The sequence below is a fragment of the Pteropus medius genome, unplaced genomic scaffold, assembly GCF_902729225.1.
Source record: "Pteropus medius unplaced genomic scaffold, Ma_sr-lr_union100, whole genome shotgun sequence".
NCBI lineage: Eukaryota > Metazoa > Chordata > Mammalia > Chiroptera > Pteropodidae > Pteropus > Pteropus medius.
Genome location: NW_024354875.1, coordinates 32995179 through 33012325, shown reverse-complemented (window position 1 = coordinate 33012325; position 17147 = coordinate 32995179). Strand labels below are relative to the sequence as shown.

The window sequence follows — 17147 nt, the reverse complement described above, 5'->3', positions numbered from 1 at the left end:
AGGCATAAGGTGACTCCAGTCATTTTACCTCCTCTTCAAAGGCACTACATTGTGATAGAAAGGACACTAGAGTAGGGATCAGAGAACCTGCTGCTTATGAGCTGGGGTATTTTGCTAGGCAGGCCTCAGTTTTCTCTGCAAAATAAAAGGGCCCAATTAGATGTTAGCTACAGTTTCAGCTTTAAAACTATGAATATATTGTTTTAAATTTCGAGCACATACCCTAAGAGTCAGTATTTTTAGCTGCATTCCCCTTCCGATGCATTTTTTTCTTCTATTTTCCCCTTCATAATTAGGCTAAGAGAATAACCAGTGGGAACAGTGAACACCAAAGAGGAGTCTCACAAATGCGCTCAAATGATAATCTGGCAGGCATTCTCTTGCCTTCCCAATTATGACGCAAGCTCCTTTAGGTCATATCTTATATTCTATTGTATCTGTCCCTAGTTGAAGTAAATACATAATTATATGATAAACTGAGTGCCTCAAATATGACTCTTCTTTGGTCAAGCTGCCTGTTTCCTTATGACTATATTGATCACTGTAGGCCCCAGACCTAATGCTATAGTCTAGTGCTTATTCTCAAGGCTGACTCTGCTTTTTCAAACTTTCAAATCTTTTTGAAAGCATACCGGTTAATTCTAACGCATATGGGTTTACAAATGTAAATAGCAATAGCAAAAGAGTCCTAATCAAACCTCTCTTAAGAAGCCTTCCTATTCCTTTATTTCAAATGTCTCTACACTAAAAATAGATGTACTGTCAGGAGAGGGGTGGATTGGGAGTCCTTAGCACCCACTTATACCCAAGAACACCCTCCGAAATAAACATGCAATGACAGTAAAATCAGTGTATTTGCTATACAAATTTAGCTTAAAGAAAAAATCTCAAAAATAAATTAATTTTTTTTCAAAAGTCTCCTAGCTGCCCACACCTCACCCCCATTCAATTAGGTTGTTGTCCTTAAGCTCCTCTTAAATAGAAATTCTGGATCCACTTCTCTGAGCAACCAGCTATCAGTGGATCAGAGAAGTACAGAAAAATTCTATTAAGAATAGAAGGAAAGGCAACTTAAAAGGAAGAAAACATTCTGAGTATCTTTTCCTCCCCTTGTAGTGATAATAGCTATGGTGAGAGCTGATATACAGGAGCATTTTCACTAGCCATCTCGGTTCTACATCTTAGATTGTGAGTAGTCTGAGTCTGGATCATATCTAAGAATTAACTATCTTTTATACAATGGTTGGTGCTTTACATCCTGCAACTCTCTGAATCTCTGGGAAATTAAGGCACGTAATCAAACATCTGTTAAGATATGTAGCTATTATCTTAAAATCACAAATGCAGCCCAGGTCATTGAGCTTAGTTTTCACATCTAACTTAAGGACCAAAGAATTCACACCCAATTTGCTTAGGTGTTGTGGAGCATGAAAGGAATAGTTGGGCAAGAAGAAATATTGGGAACTTTTGCAAAACCTATTCAATAAACATATACTGAATAGCAGATACAGTGCTAAGCTTTCTGATTATAACAGTGACCTAGATGGGGTCCCTACTTCACAGAGTTTTCAGAGTGCAATGGAAAAGCCAGAAAAGACACAAGCAATTATACTTCGATGCACTCTTAAAGGGGCAAAAATGGGGACTTACATCAGAGCCCCTAAGAGTTTTGGGAAGTCATTGAAGGCTTCCAAGACAAAGAACTGCTAAGTCCCTATGAAGAGAATGAAGAGAATTTGCTAGACAAAATGGAGGGAGAGATAGTACAGTGAGAACAAGTACAAAGGCCCAAGAGCATTTAACAAGTTCAAGGAATAAATCCCTTCAATGTATGAGTAAAGACATAGCCCAAAAGGAGTAATAGTCCTCCTGGTGGTAGTTAATAGTAGTAGCAGTAGCAATAATAATAATGATACCACTATTAGTAGTAGCAATTGTTAATATTTACTGAGCACTCATGTGCCATGCACTGAGCTAAGAGTTTTACACTATTTCGTCCCTTTTCATTATAAACACTCCATTAGATGATACCAATATGTAATTGTGTCTTCACTATCAATTCCTTTCTCCTCGATATGTTGGGAGTTTTTTGCTTGTTTCGTTAACTAATATGCCTGGTCTCTATATTTTGTTCATTTTGCTTGCCTCCAAAAAAATCTACAGCTAAGCTCTATAGCTCTTTTGGTCCACCTAAAGAGGAAATAGCGGAGTAATGGAATGACTAACTGCTTAGTAGCTGGCCCAAGCCCTCTCAAGAGTGGATTAACCCGTCTGTTATAATTAGAAAATCCTGATCAAATTTCAAAGTCACTTTTCCATTTACACTTTTTTTGTATTCTTCGTCAAGTTGAAATTTTTCCAAGTATTTTTATAAGTTTTATGTGCCTTTTTTTTTTTGCCACTATTGGCTTTTCCGTAACTTTTTAAGGTTCATTTGTATTAAGCCTCTGTCTGCACTGTTGTTTGTAACACCTTACAATTTAGTATTTAGTATCATCTGCAAATTTCATTAACATGCTATTTACTCCTTCTTCCAGATCATTAATAAATGCTATTTCTTATGTATTAAATTTTGCGGTCGAATAGATTTAATTTGCTCTTGTAATTTCAATGCATGTTTTCTAAAGATACAATGCAGTTAAGAATGGTCTTAACATAGGCTTAAATCCATACCCAGTTTATAGTTATTTTACTATTATGCAATCCATTTGTGTTTTCTAATCAGCACTGTTGTGAGCTCCATTGAAGCAATAATCTATTGATTTTCTCTTCCCTCTTTTTCAATACAGTCATCATCTTGGCTTTAAATGCACAGCAATAGCAGAGTTAGAACTATTGTTGTACTCTAATCCATAGCTATTTATATAAGGAAATTAAGTCTTTTTTTCTCAGTGGATATTCTTCCACTGATGTAAGACATATTCTACATTACAAAATATTTTATAACCGTAATATTTGATTTTCCTATGCATGGTCTCAATGTTCCAAACAGAAATAGATTTTAGATCGTTTTTAAAAGCAAGTAAATGTAATATAAACATATATGTTTATAATATATATGAGGAGTGTATTTTCTTTTCTAATAAATCTGCTCGCTGACTCCCTGACTCCTAGAGAATCTGAGGTGACTTTGTTTTTCGTAGTAGATTTAGACATGCCACCTTCAAATCAGAGAATGAGATTCGTTAAGCCTTTGCTTCACTTTATGTCACACATCATCCTACTTATTAGGCCTCTGTGGTGCCAGTTTTCATTTTCAATGAGATGAGGCTTCTTACATGCCACTTATTTCAGTACTTATGTTCACATATTGCAATTTTAAATCATTATGCATGAGGTTAGTCTTCATGTTTCTACATAATATTTCCAGGAACTATTTTTTTCCCCTTACTATCAATATTCCTCTCTCTATTTTTTCCCTCTGTAGTGTTCACTGAGTATAAGCCCTTGGTAATCTTTTCTATATTGAGAAATTTATTTAACATCTATATCTCAGTTTCCCCATCTGTGAGTTGTCCCCTTATAACTTACCTATCCATCTCAAAGGGTTGTTGTCAAGTTCAAATGAGGTAATGAATGCAAAAGTGTCTTATAAGTGATATAAAAGCAAATAAAAGGTATTGTTTTTATTGAAACATAATAAAGGCAAATAGAAGATACTGTTTTCACTGAGAAATAAAACCTGTATTTCTAGAAGATTTTCCTTGTTGAACTTTCAACAAATGTCCATTTTTATGATGAAAAGCCATTTCATTATTGGTTTTCAGGGTAATTGAGTACTAAATCTAAGATTTAAAAAGAAAAATATCTGCATTTTAGAATTTCCCTAACAGACATACATACGATTTTATATTCCAGGTTCATAAATAACTCTACAGTGGACCTCTAAGTTAAAAAAACAAGAGATCAAAAAAGCCAAGTAAAATTTGTTTTCCTATGGCAAACTCATTTCATTTCTTTTTCCTACTTTTGAAGTCTTACAGACTTGAACTTTGGCCAAAAACATTAATTGAGTTATTTGTTAATTTAATTTTCCATTCAGAGCAATTAGTCTTATATAAATTTTGAAGATTCTATGAGAGTTGATTCTTGAGAAAGATATTTTACTAGTTTCTCCTCTCACTAATTCATCCTTCAACACGTTCTATTCTTTTCATTACCAATCATATTTCATTATAAACCTCCATATCATTCTCCCCACTTTCATCTTTTTCTTTAGAAATGGTCTTAATCTCCAATAAGGATATAGTAGGATTATTTCACCTGATGGGGAGTGAAAAATCAAACACTTGTAGGTACATGAGAGGAAGTATTTCATTGGAAGGGATGTACCATCAGAATGATATACACATAAGTGCATGGTAGAAAGTTGTCGTGGACTAAATTGTGTACCCCTAAAATTCATTGACTATAACTCACAGTGTCACTGTATTTGGAGGTAGGGCTTTTAGGAGGTAATTAAGATTAAATGAGGTCATAAGGGAAGAGTCTTACTCCTGTAGTATTGGTAGCCTTCTAAGAAGAGGACGAAGAACATCTCTCTCTCTCTCTCTGTCTCTCCACTTGTGAGTACTGAGGAAAGGCCATGTGAGGCTACAACAAGAAGGCAGCAGTCTGCAGGCCAAGAAGAGGACCTTTGTCAGAATCTGATCATACTGGCACACTGATCTCAGACTTCCAGTTTCCAGAACTATGAGAAAATAAGTTTCTGTTATTTAAGCCACCTAGTGTATGATATTTTGTTATGGCAATTCAAGATGACCAATACAGAAGGACTTGAAAAGAAGAAATGTTCTGTCAGAGAGCAGAGATAATTATCTAGTAGGTTCACATAACTGTAAACCCCTGCCTTCATACACATATACATACAAACACATTTTTGCTCAATTACTTAAATATCTTTATCAAATTCTCCTTCCACCAGATAGCAGGAAAAAGTAAAAGATTTGAAATAACTAGATAATTGTCTTATTGTTTCACTTCATTAATATAAAGCAAACTATACCAAATTTTTGTGGCAAACATTTCAAAATAAGTATAAGTCAGATTTGGACAATCCTCCTTTGTTATTTTAGTTGAATAATCGAACTCCAACCTTACTTAGTCAACCTTGGCCTGTCTAGACAACCAGTTTATCCAGATCATTTTATCATGAAAATTAATTGCATAAGCCTCTCTAATAAGTTTCAGTTTGTAGATTACACAGCATGATATCTACAACTAATACTCCCAGCCTCTGGAGGAAGTTGCAGTAGAGGTACCTCTATATGTCTTTCAGGTTATTTCTGGTCCTGAAGGATCTGGATGCAACAAGTTTTAGTGTTGACATCCTGTGATAGAAAGAAACTCGTAGGTGTTCTTTAAGTTCCAGGCCAAGTTTTAGTAGTCTTATCTCTCAGTGTGTATGTAGATGGCAATCAAATTCAAGTTCTCACCTTTTCCCAGACTCTTAGGCATCAGGATAGAACTTAAATGGTCTTATCACATGAGAACTTGAAACTTGATGGATTTCTTGAGACAAATGTTAATGAGGACTTTAAGATGTCTAAAACTCAAAGATTAGGCTTTCAATGCAATGCAGCATAGAGACAATGCAGCATAGAGGCTAAGAACATGAGCTTTGGATTTAGAGCTGGACTAAAGTCTACTTCTTATGAGCTATGTGACCTTGGGTATTTTACTTAGCTGGAATCTCAGTTTCTTCATCTGTAAAATGGACATCATAACAGAATTTTTGTTTGGATTAAGTAAGTTAATATACGTACAGTGTTAAAAACAGGATCTGGCTCAGAGTTAGTATTCATTAGTGATACATATTATTGGTCATGTTTCATATGCTAAATATTTGCTATTATGATTATTATTCAGTTACCTGAATTATTTGTTTCCTCTGGAGTCAGCTTTTCTCGTTTCCCTTTATTTTTCTCTTTTATGGTACTAGATCTTTAAAACATTTCTTAAAAATGTCTTAAATGATGATCATTAGTTATTCTTTATACTTAAGGATGAAGAATCATGCTGACTGTTTTAGGAGGCTGGCATAGATTTTCTCTGTTATTGTGAAGTAGATTTTTCTTCTATAGGACACTTCCCTGAATAGGACACTCAATGGGAACTTGAGTACATGAGTGACAAGCTGAACCTTGAGGGTACAGTTAGTTTAGATACATATTTTCATGGTTGACTCAGCCAGCACATTAGAATTAGTTCTATCAGGCCTTGGACTTTTTCTTTCTCATTTTGGGAAGTGAACCCATTATGGCTAATGAAAAAATGTAAGATAGTGCTGGATGAGAATAAAAAGTCCCCAGAAAGAGTAGCCCACTGCATAGTTAATGGAAAGGTTTGCTACAACTCGAGAGGCCAGTTATCAAGAAGGTAAAGGCCAGGAAAAATTAGAAATTGGAAGAAGTCCTTTGATATTATGAAGGGCATTAAAAATATCACTGTAGATTCTGAGGATTTGTCAAAAATAGCAAGGAAAAAACTGTCTCTTAAGGTTAATATATCTTAGGAGATTTTAAGAGAAAGGGAGATTAACATCAGTGTGTATTCTGGGAATTTATCTCCGCATGGAAAGGTGAAGACTTTGTTAGGCTCCTATTTCCAAAAACGCATCCTCATGCTAAAAATGTGCTAAGGCACAGCAGAAATGGGGAAGGCTTTGAAGTGTTAGTCTATCCTTCTTTCTTTTTTCACTGGCCTCTGAAACAAAACATAAGAGGAGAGAGATTTTCTTTCACTGTTATGAATTATGTCTCCGCCCTTAGGAGACAGAACTATAGCCAGTCCTGGTTTTGAATAAGACTATTTCTCCTATTTTCTGTAATAACAATTTTTTTTTGTCATTTCTACTACCTTTCTAGAGAGAATGACCCTGGTAAGAGGAAGGTCGTCTCTTTGCTCAGAACAAACGATATCTTCATCCTCAGGCAGAGTGGAGATTTTCAAGTTTGGAGCTAGAGCTATCAAAAAATTAAGTTGATTTGCAAAAAAAAAGGAAACATGACTTAGGGTCCCAAAGGATGATCTGCAAACGAGTGAATGGGGTGAACTGAGAGTAGAAAGAGGAGACAGCAAAGAAGAGAGATTTAGAATAGTTGGTATGTGCAATGAGGATTTTTAAGAAGAGAAGCGCTGTGGGGTTCTGTAATAAAACCCCTTCTCTATCTTTTCTACAAAATAGTCAGTAAATCTACATAGTTTAATAATGTTTTGATTTTAGTGAAGCCAATTTTTAATGAAATAAGGCACAAAGAATAAGATGAAAATAACCATTAGGTTTAAGAGACAAAGCATTTCAAATAAAATGGAAACCCTTTCCTGAACAAGAGTGAACTCTTTGTGATGAATGCAGAGAAATGTTATATCCTACGTAAATAAAGGCTTCCTATGGCATATATAGAATATATGGGACATTTTTAAAGGGACACACACACACACACACACATACACTTCTATTTTAAAGACAAAAGTTTAGAGAAAATAGCCCCAAATCTCTTGCTTAAACTTAACAATATTTTGGCAAAATTAATCTAATGCTTAGGTTCCTGAACTTTTTTCTGTTATTTTAGTTTGTGGCATCAAAAGCCTGAATAATCAGCGCTCTTGGGGACAAAAATAAAGACAGACAGTATAGCCTCCAAGTTAACAACATGTGCTTTGGAATGAGATAAACTTGGTTTGAAACCCCAACTTTGCCATAATCAAGCATGTTACCCTGAGCAAGATAATTTCTCTAGTTGTTTCTTCATCGTAAACAGCAAGACTGTTCATCTCTCAGGTATTTAGAATAAATACTGTGTATATGTATCTGGCACATAGTAGGTGTTCAATAAATGAAAAGTGAACTAGGTTTTCAATAAATGACGGTTAAACTGACAGGCAAACAGCACTGATGAGTGAACCAATTCAGCCAAGAAAATTTGCTTCCTAAGTCAACATTTAAAACAATATTTAAAACTCTGTATTCCTTAGTGATCTTGCTTTACTTCTCATTTTAAATAGAAGTACAGAATTTCTTCTTTTTTCCCTGGTAGTCAGTACTCAAAAGATTTCCATCTTTGTGTTACAACTTCATTCAGTTGCTCCAAAGATGTTTTTTTCTAATGCATAAGTGAACTCTGCACATTAAGCCTGTAATACAACTACATGTCTTACTTGTTCCCATAATCCCCCCACCTGCAACTGTTTCAATGTTGACTTAATGTTATTCATTTGCTTGTGTTATTATTGAAAATGAATTCTTAATTAAAATGGCTCAGCATCACCTGGCTCACCTAGAGTGCTGCAGGCAGTAATCTTAAATTTAATGTACACTTGGCTCATACCTTCAATTTAATTTCTGAAGCCAGAAATATAAATGGATTTTACAATGGCCTGTGAGTATCAGGTGAGAGAAGATTAGAACTAGTAATGAAGAGCTACTTTCTTAGGAGAAATCTCATAACAGCGCATAATTGTTTCTAGGCTATATGGACTGAACGTGTAAACGAATACCCAGGGTAAGTGAAAATCTAACTTTTAGTGTGATCTATATATGTAGGACTTGTGTTACACTTTGGTTTAGTTTCTGATCTACTCTCTCATATATGAACATGTTATCTCTTGGTAAAAAAACACAAGTCTTTTATTCTCTTTTCACCTCTCTCCTCTTTCATTCAGTAATTTGAAATGCTTTCTATTTATCTATAAACAATTTTTTAAACTTTTTTTGAAAAATAAATTTATTTATTTAAATTAGTTTCAATTTTACAGTATATCGGTTAGACATCTATAATGTTCATAAAATGATCCCCCCAATTGCTCCCTCCCTCCCCTGGCCCTCCACTTAGCCATCATATTAATGCTAACTACAGTCCCTCTGCCATGCTCCCCGTGCCCAACTATCAACTACTAATTTGTACTTTAGCCCTTCACCCCTTTCTTCCGGCCTCTCAACCCCGCTCTCCTCTGTCTGTCCATCAAATTGTCCACTATATTTGTGAGTCTGTTTTTGATTAGTTTGTTCTTTTTGTTCCTTAGATACCGTATATAAGTGAAATTCATATGGTATTTATCTTTCTCTGTCTTACTTATTTCACTCAGTATAATAACCTCTAGGTCCATCCATATCTTTGCAAATGGTAGGATTTCATTTTTTTTAATGGCTGAGTAACATTCCATTGTATATATGAACCATAATTTCTTTATCCAATCGTCTGTTGATAGGCGTTTAGGTTGCTTCCATATCTTGGCTATTGTAAATTGTGCTGCCATGAATATTGGAGTGCATAGATCTTTATGAATTATCTATAAATAATTTTTAAGTTGGTTCTATACAAGATTTTGGTATCCTGTTTCAATTACTGCAGCAAAAACTTTGTGAAATTGGTGTAAGTTTGGGGTACAAAAGATGAGAGTAAAGGACAGATCTCTTGAACTACTTCTCCATCCCAAGTCAATTTCAATGACTTGAAGCCCCCATGTAAGTCTCTTTCTTTTCCATACTTTCATAATTAGTTTGGCTGGAAACTCTCAGGTGTCCTCAAATGTTCTAAAGTATTCTTTACTGTGGCCTATCATTATAGCAGAGAGGCAGGAAAAACACACTAATATTTCTTGATTGCCAAGCACTTGGTGTGCTAGGCACATTATGTACCTGAACTCATTGAATCTTCACACAGTCTTTGGGAGGGAGGTATTGTAATTCCCATTAGCAGATGTGGAAATGGAAGCTCAGAGGTGAACTACATTGGCCAGTGTTCACAGCTGAGGGCTACTGCATACAGTGGTGCAGGCTGTGTACCATCCTGTACACACACATAGGAAACCTGGTTGACGGGGAGCTCTCTGATGGGTGCAGTTGCAGCTGGAAAGAAGGGTTGTCTTTTTTCTCAATACACGTGAAGGTGCCAAATAGACAGAGGTGGCTCTGATTAAGTCGTACCTAGATCTGTCTGATTCTAAAGCCCGTTATCTTTCTGCTGTTCCATATTCCTTCCTCAAGAGCTACTAGTTTCACCCTGGAGAAGCATTTTAAACACCTGGCACCACCAGGCCCCAAAATACTCTCCACAAACGAGCAGTGTACCTTCCAGCCACTCACATTTTGTGCTATCTTCACTCTAATAGATTGTTTGCAAAAATGACAGCAATTTTACTTTCCCGTATCCACGATCTTGGTCATGTGAATTTTAAGCTCTTCACAGCAAGAGACGGAATTATTTCTCCACTCCTTGAATCTTGGCTGGACTCTTGACTCACTTTGGCCAGCAGAATACTACAAAAGTGATGGTGCACCTTTTCTGAGCCTGAGGCTCAAGAGCTCTTGCTTATCCAATTGCTCCCTGGGAACCCTTCTCAGCCCACAAAGTAGATAAGCCCAAGCTCACCTGCTGGAGGATGAGAGATGATGTGGAGCAAAGATGAACCATTCCATCTGAGGCCACCTTATACTAGCTGACTGCAGATGCATGACAGAGTCCAACCCTGATCCACAAAGCCTGACCCAGATTGGCCTCACTACCCAATTGACCTGTGGAGTCATTGTTATTGTTTTACAGCACTAATTTGGGTGTGGTTTGTTACACATCGTGATGGTTAATTTTCTGTGTTAACTTAGAAGGTGGTTTTGGATGAGATTAACATTTAAACTGATGAACTTCGAGTAAGCAGAGTGCTCTCCATAATTGGGTGGGCCTCGTCCAATCAGTTGAAGACCTGACAAGAGCAAAGAGACTGACCTCCTCAAGCAGGAGGAGATTCTCAAGCAGACTGATTTAGATTTCATTTGCACCATCGGCTCTCCTGTATCTTCCACCTGCTGGCCCACACTGTAGATTTTGGACTCTTTAGCCTCCATAATTATGTGAGCCAATTCCTCATAATAAATCTTCAATATATACACACACACGCATTCTATTGGTGGTGTTTCTCTGGAGAAGCCTAATAATACAACCTGTCTAATATACACTTGCTGATATGGTTTATCTTACCATGGAACCACCTCTTTCTTCATCCTTCTCAAGCTGCTACATCTTAGCTGGTGTAGAACCTGTCTACCCTCTCTGAGCTGCTGTGTCCTCTCACCCTGAGTCCTTCTTCCTACTACCCTATCCCTCTGCCTTAAACGTCAGGAGTTCTTTTGGAACCATTAATTCTACTCCGTTCCTGCCAGGTCTCTATTGTTATTACACTATAGGGTCTCTCAATTTACTTTTATTCTCAGATGCTGGAAAAACCTATTTAGGAGAATTTTGTGCCAACTTTTGTTCCAATTATTCTCTTGTCTTGGTCCTCCTATTGTAGAATTCCACTCTTCTCAACTACCTGAAAGAAAGTGCCTGAACCCTCCCTGCAGGTGCTGAGGGGAGGAAATTATTGCAGAATTGGGCAACTCTCATGCATGCCCTTGCCCTAGCCTCTCTCTATTCCCCAGACCTGGAGGTGCTCCCATGTCAGCACACACAAGATCACAGTGCCTTGTGCTCACTTCCCTTTATAGCGGGGCTTTGGCCTGATGTTTCCAAATTTAAATTGCCCAAGAACAAAGATCCAGGCTTCCTGTTGCATCATCCTTGACCTTCCCTAGCTGCCAGACTAGCACGTGCAAAGGAGCCAAAGCAAGACAGTCACTTTTCCCATTCCCACGCCCTTATTCTCTTGGGGTTAGTAACATTTCCTCCAGTCCTCTCATCCTTAAGTGTCAGGCAACAGGCAATAGTAGTGTGATACATTAACCAACAGAGCGGCGAGGACCAAGGTTCTGGGTCTGTGACTGCCTCATGAGCCATCATGGCTTAAAGGATAATACAGCTTGGACATCCACATACTGAGCCCTGGATCCCTTAGCCACTGCTTTTCCCAGCAGCTGTCCAATATATTAGCACCTTCGGTAATGGGTAAACATGGGCTATGTCAAATGTAGCCCATTAAATGGTACGGTAACTGTGGAAGGCAGTATGGCAGTTCCTTAAAAACACAGAATTACCATACAATTCAGCAATTCCACTTCTAGGTGTATATCGAAGAATTGAAAGTTGGGACACCAACAGGTTTTGTATTCCCATGTTCCTAGCAGCATTATTCACAATGCCACAAGTGGAAATAAATCAAATGATAGATGAATAGGTAAACAAAATGTAGCATTTATATGAAATGCGATATTTTTCAGTCTTAAAGAAGAAAGGAATTCTGATATGTGCTACAACATGGATAAACCTTGAAAACATTATGCTTAGTGAAACAAAAGGTCAAATATTGTATGATTCCATTTATCTGAGGTAACCTCTAAATTTATAGAGACAGAAAGTGGAATTGTGGTTACCAGGGTCTGGGGGAAGGGAGAAGGGGGGAGTTATCGTGTAATGGATAGTTTTAGTTTGGAAAGATGAAAAAGTTTTGGAGATGGATAGTGGTGATGGTTGCACAAGAACGTGAATGTACCTCATGCCACTGAAGTATACACTCAAAAAAGGGTTAAGTAGTAAATTTTATGTATATTTTACTACAACAAAAAATTAAAAAGTGGCCCAGTGTGGGCCAAGTTAGGAGGAGGGATGATGTTTGACTCTATGTGAGTATCTGTGTCTACCACTTTTGATATTTTAATTTAATATGATTTTTAATATTTTTCATTATCCACAATTTTCTTTGCCTAAATTTTAAGCCTGCATAATAAAATAATTAAGGAATTAGGGATGCCACCATGAGCCATCTGCTGTGAGGTAGCATAAAGCAATGGCCTTCATAGAGATGTAATGCATAGGGAATAGAGTCAGTAATATAACTATGCAGTGACAGGTGGCTACTAAACTTACTGTGGTGATCGCTTTATAAATTATATAAATATTGAATCACTATGTTCTACACCTGAAATTAATATCATATTGTATGTTAACTATAATTAAAAATAAAAATTTAAAATTGTACCATTTAAAACAACCAAGCAAAAACCAACAAACAAAAATAAAGCAATGACTTTGCCCTCCAAGGGCTACCATTAGAAATGCAACCCCCTGGCTCAAGCATTTCAATGGCTTCCCACTGCTCTTGGGTAAAAGAGGAAGCTTCTTAAAAAGTCCTGCAAGGCCTTGCACTCTGTGAGCCCGCCTTAGGTCTCCCGCAGTTCTTGGAGCAGGTTCACCCCATTCTTTCTGCTCTGCCATGGTGAGCTTTCCATCCTTCACACTGTCAAGGTTATTTCCTGCTTAAAACATATTCTTCTCCTCTTACTGCTGAGTTAGCATTTTCACCCTTGAGAGTTCAGGGGAACTATCATTTCCACAGGAAAACTTTCTTCACCTCAGATCAGGTTAAATCCCTTTATTAGATGATCTTACAACACCATAACCTTCCTTGGACATGTTCTTATATTTGTTTGATTGTTTGATTTGTCTCTGTCTCTCCTACTGGATGATAAGCTCTAGGAGAACAGGGACACTCCAGTTTTTCTCACCATTGAACCCTGAGCTCATAGAGGGCCTGACACTCAGTAAGCTTCTCAACCATTATTTGCTAATGAATGAATGAATAGAAAGATAACAAACAATAATTAAGTTAAAAGTTCTTCAGTTTATAGGTCAGAGATGCTGTGATGGGCTCATCTAATACCACGCTCTTCTCAATGTAGGCCAAATAGAGAAAATTAAGATTATTCTGAAGCAGGAGATGTAATACATTTTAGATTGACAGTAAAAAAAAAAAAAGCTATTCAAGGTAGGGGTTCATTTTTACCACCCTGTATATTCTATGCTGATTAAAAAAAAATTATAAGCACAATTTGAAACCAGAATGACACTTCTTTTAATTTTCTCACACTGTTAATCATTGATCTGCATTCATATTTCAGAGGAAATGCCATTGAATTCAGGAGAAATCTATTTAACCTGCATGGTATTCAAAAATTGCTGGAAAAGCTTAGCTCCTGTACTCTGTACCAGTGACCTTGCTAAGCAGTTATGTTAAACACTTAAATGTATAATTTTCTACAGGCGCTTTTGGTAAAAACATTCTTTCTTCTTTTTCACGTCTTTCAGTGAACCTCATTATCCTTCTTGTGACCCTGTGGGCATCTCATTTTCTTTTGGCTTGTTTGCAAGTTCGAAAATATTAACTGCGGCTCCTGCTTCAGGAAAGGTTGCTTGGCTACTACTCTTCATTTTTAGAGTGTGAATTCTTTTACTTTGCCATTGCTACCTTGAATAATGGAATTTAATGAATTTTCAAAGAAGCCAGACATAATTAAAAATCTCCTACCTTGATTAAGTACAGCAATAGTTATTCTCATTTGGAAGACCAAGGGGAATATATGTGGGAGAATATGTATTAATTTTGAATAATGTAGAAACTAAATTAAAATAAGGTCATAAGACGTCAGTCACTATGGAACTGGAGGAAAGGAGCTGTCAGGCACAGGACACCAGTGTTTAAGTAAGGTAGGAGTAGAGTGAAACAAGAAGGGATAGGCTTTCAGCTTCGTTTGTCACCTTTAAGAAAGATCTAGAAAAGGGAATATATATAAATGAACACCTTAAAGTTGTTATCGAGGTCTATGAGGTAATGAAATGCTGAACAATAATGACTTTAAGAAAATTGAGTCAGTGAGTTTTTTTTCTCTAGTAAATTCCAAGTATTGTGCTGTGCTCAAGTAGGAGGCATAACACTGCATGAAACAAAATCCCTGCTCCAGAGGACCTCAAACAATTACGTGAGTGACACAGAAAGGCATTTACCTGCTTCAGTATTTCTAGGTGGGCTTGACTGTGGGATGTGTAGAGCCAGAGGGAAGATAGAGTAATCAGGGGGTTGTTACATAAACTATATAAATGTTTAACCAATGTACTGTATACTGAAACTAATCATAAAATAAAATAAAAATAAAACAAAATAAAAAAAAGATTAGAGCAGGACTTCTCAGAGCCTATAATACATTCATGAGTACTAGGACTTGTTTCTAAGGATGGGGTCAACTATGCAGTAGCTTCCAAATTTATTTGAAGATACCGTCTTGGTTATGTTTTTTGCTTTGCAGTGGCGTGTCTATTTTTGGACGAACAGTGTGTGAACTTGTGAGACTAGTATAGTTTGAAACACACTCTGGATAATGTTGACATTAAAGAATACGGATGTCTGGAATTTAAGGAATTTTGGAAATCTTTTTATCACATATTTACTAGGTGCTTAAATCACTGAGAAATGGTATGAGGCCCCCTACCAGGCAGCTCTAAAATCCAGTGCCCCTTCATAGCAACGATATTCCTAATAGCCAAAAAGTGGAAACAACCCAAGTATCCATCAACTGATAAATCGACAAAAACATGTGGTCTATCCATATAATAGAATATTATTCAGCAATAAAAAGTGACGAAGTACTTATACATGCTATAATATGTGTGAGTCTTGAAAACCTTATGCTAAGTGAAATTAAAAAGATAGAAAAGGCCACATATTATATGTCCAAAATAGGTAAATCCATAAAGACAGAAAGTAGATTAGTGGTTTCCAGGGACTGGAAGGAGAGGAGAATGAGGAGTGACTGCTATGGGTACAGAGTGTCTTTTAGAGACGAGGAAGACATTCTGGAATTAGAACGTGCTGATGGTTGTACCGCCTGTGAATATACTAAAAACTACTGTATTGTATGCTTTAAAAGGGTGACTTTCACAGTATATGAATTTTATTTCAATCAAAAAAAATCCAGGATCCCACCATATCAAATAGTTATCCCTCTTATATTATAAGAATTGAAAACACAACCATTTCTTGTCACCAATTATATTTAATGAAGATAACTAGCTGTTATTTACAGAATATATATATACATACAATTCCTACACATTAAATGTAGCCTAATTGTGAAAACGGGGAAAAATGTACTCCAAAATTACATACTAAATAAAATAAATAAAAAGTAATTGTTTGGCACAATATCTATCATGTAGCAAATAAATAACTCTATACCATCGATTGAATGAACTATTTACAATCTACTTGAAAGTGCAAAACAATTGCTGAAAATTAAGATATTTATAATAACATTTTAATCCAGAAAATATGTTTTTTTAATCAGTAACAATAATTAGCCAATAGTAAAGTTTTTTTAATGCCCAGGAAAATATTTTAATTTTGAAAAATGTTTTGTGCATATTGTGCTCTTCTGAAATATTTTTTTAAATCTTAATGCTGACAATTTTAAGAACCTTGGAGTTTCTTAGTGAATTCTTATGTATGTAATCCTGATTTGTAAATTTTTAAAAAAGTTACATTGTAAACAAATATTATTCTACGTATCATTCAGAAATTACAGAAATTATATCCATAATGTTTTATAGTAATATGGTCAGCTTCAATTCCTTCAGAGGTAAGACTATGAAGATGGGAGAATACGACCTATAATTTGGGCTTATACGGATTCCTCAACACTTTCCAAATATCCCATGCTCCAAATTAAGATGTTGAGTTAAAAATAATGAAACTATGCGACCACTGATGTATCCAAATAAATTCCATTTGTAGCAGATCTCATCCTGTAAATATTCTCAGAAAAAACGTCAGGGGCTCGATATTTCTCTTGACAATGGTGTTTCTACCAAACTCTTCATGTGGGTCTCATTTTATGTTTCAACAAAGAAGATGGCAAAATTGGAAATGAAATCAAGTGACTACAAACTGAGGATTCGTAAGCTAGAGAGTGCAACCTCTATGCAAACTGAATAATTTCTTCTCTTGTCATGAAGCTGGTAAGCTGAATGCAGCCCTGAGACGTCTCAGGATGTCTTTTTGCTTGTTCTGTAGAATCCTCTAGTGACAATACAGTCAGTAGTAACATAAGTGCCATTTTTGAAAGACTGTGGACTGGAGGCAAACCATTGTTCTGGGGACTTTAAATGTTTATGGTCGACGAGGCTCTAATCTATGTGACATCTGTGATAAAGTTCTCTGGTTGTCAATCACATTTAATTGCCGAACGTAACTTCGGACATCCTGATGGTTCTTATTAGCTTGAGCTGCATCAAGATCTGTTGGAAAAGAGCAGAATTGGCATTGCATAATACACACATATAAGATACAGCTTTATTTTCTCCCACTACTTATTACATTTATCATGGATTTTTGGGTTCCATCAAGACCTTTCAACAACACCATATTCATTGAAATGTTTCCAC

At 36.3% G+C, this 17147-nt stretch overlaps 1 protein-coding gene and 1 long non-coding RNA gene across 7 annotated transcripts in view; one reads left to right on the top strand and one right to left on the bottom strand.

The window, feature by feature from the left end:
* Nucleotides 1-17147, top strand: part of LOC120596956 (uncharacterized) — a 39429-nt gene that overhangs the window by 2424 nt on the left and 19858 nt on the right. The window lies entirely within an intron of this gene.
* Nucleotides 15741-17147, bottom strand: part of RAPGEF4 (Rap guanine nucleotide exchange factor 4) — a 259909-nt gene continuing 258502 nt past the window's right edge. For all 6 annotated transcript variants that reach the window (XM_039855513.1, XM_039855515.1, XM_039855514.1 and 3 more), the window contains one exon: nucleotides 15741-17000. In XM_039855513.1, the coding sequence (XP_039711447.1) occupies nucleotides 16873-17000 (128 nt within the window). In that variant the 3' untranslated portion in view covers nucleotides 15741-16872. The remainder of the gene's footprint in view (nucleotides 17001-17147) is intronic.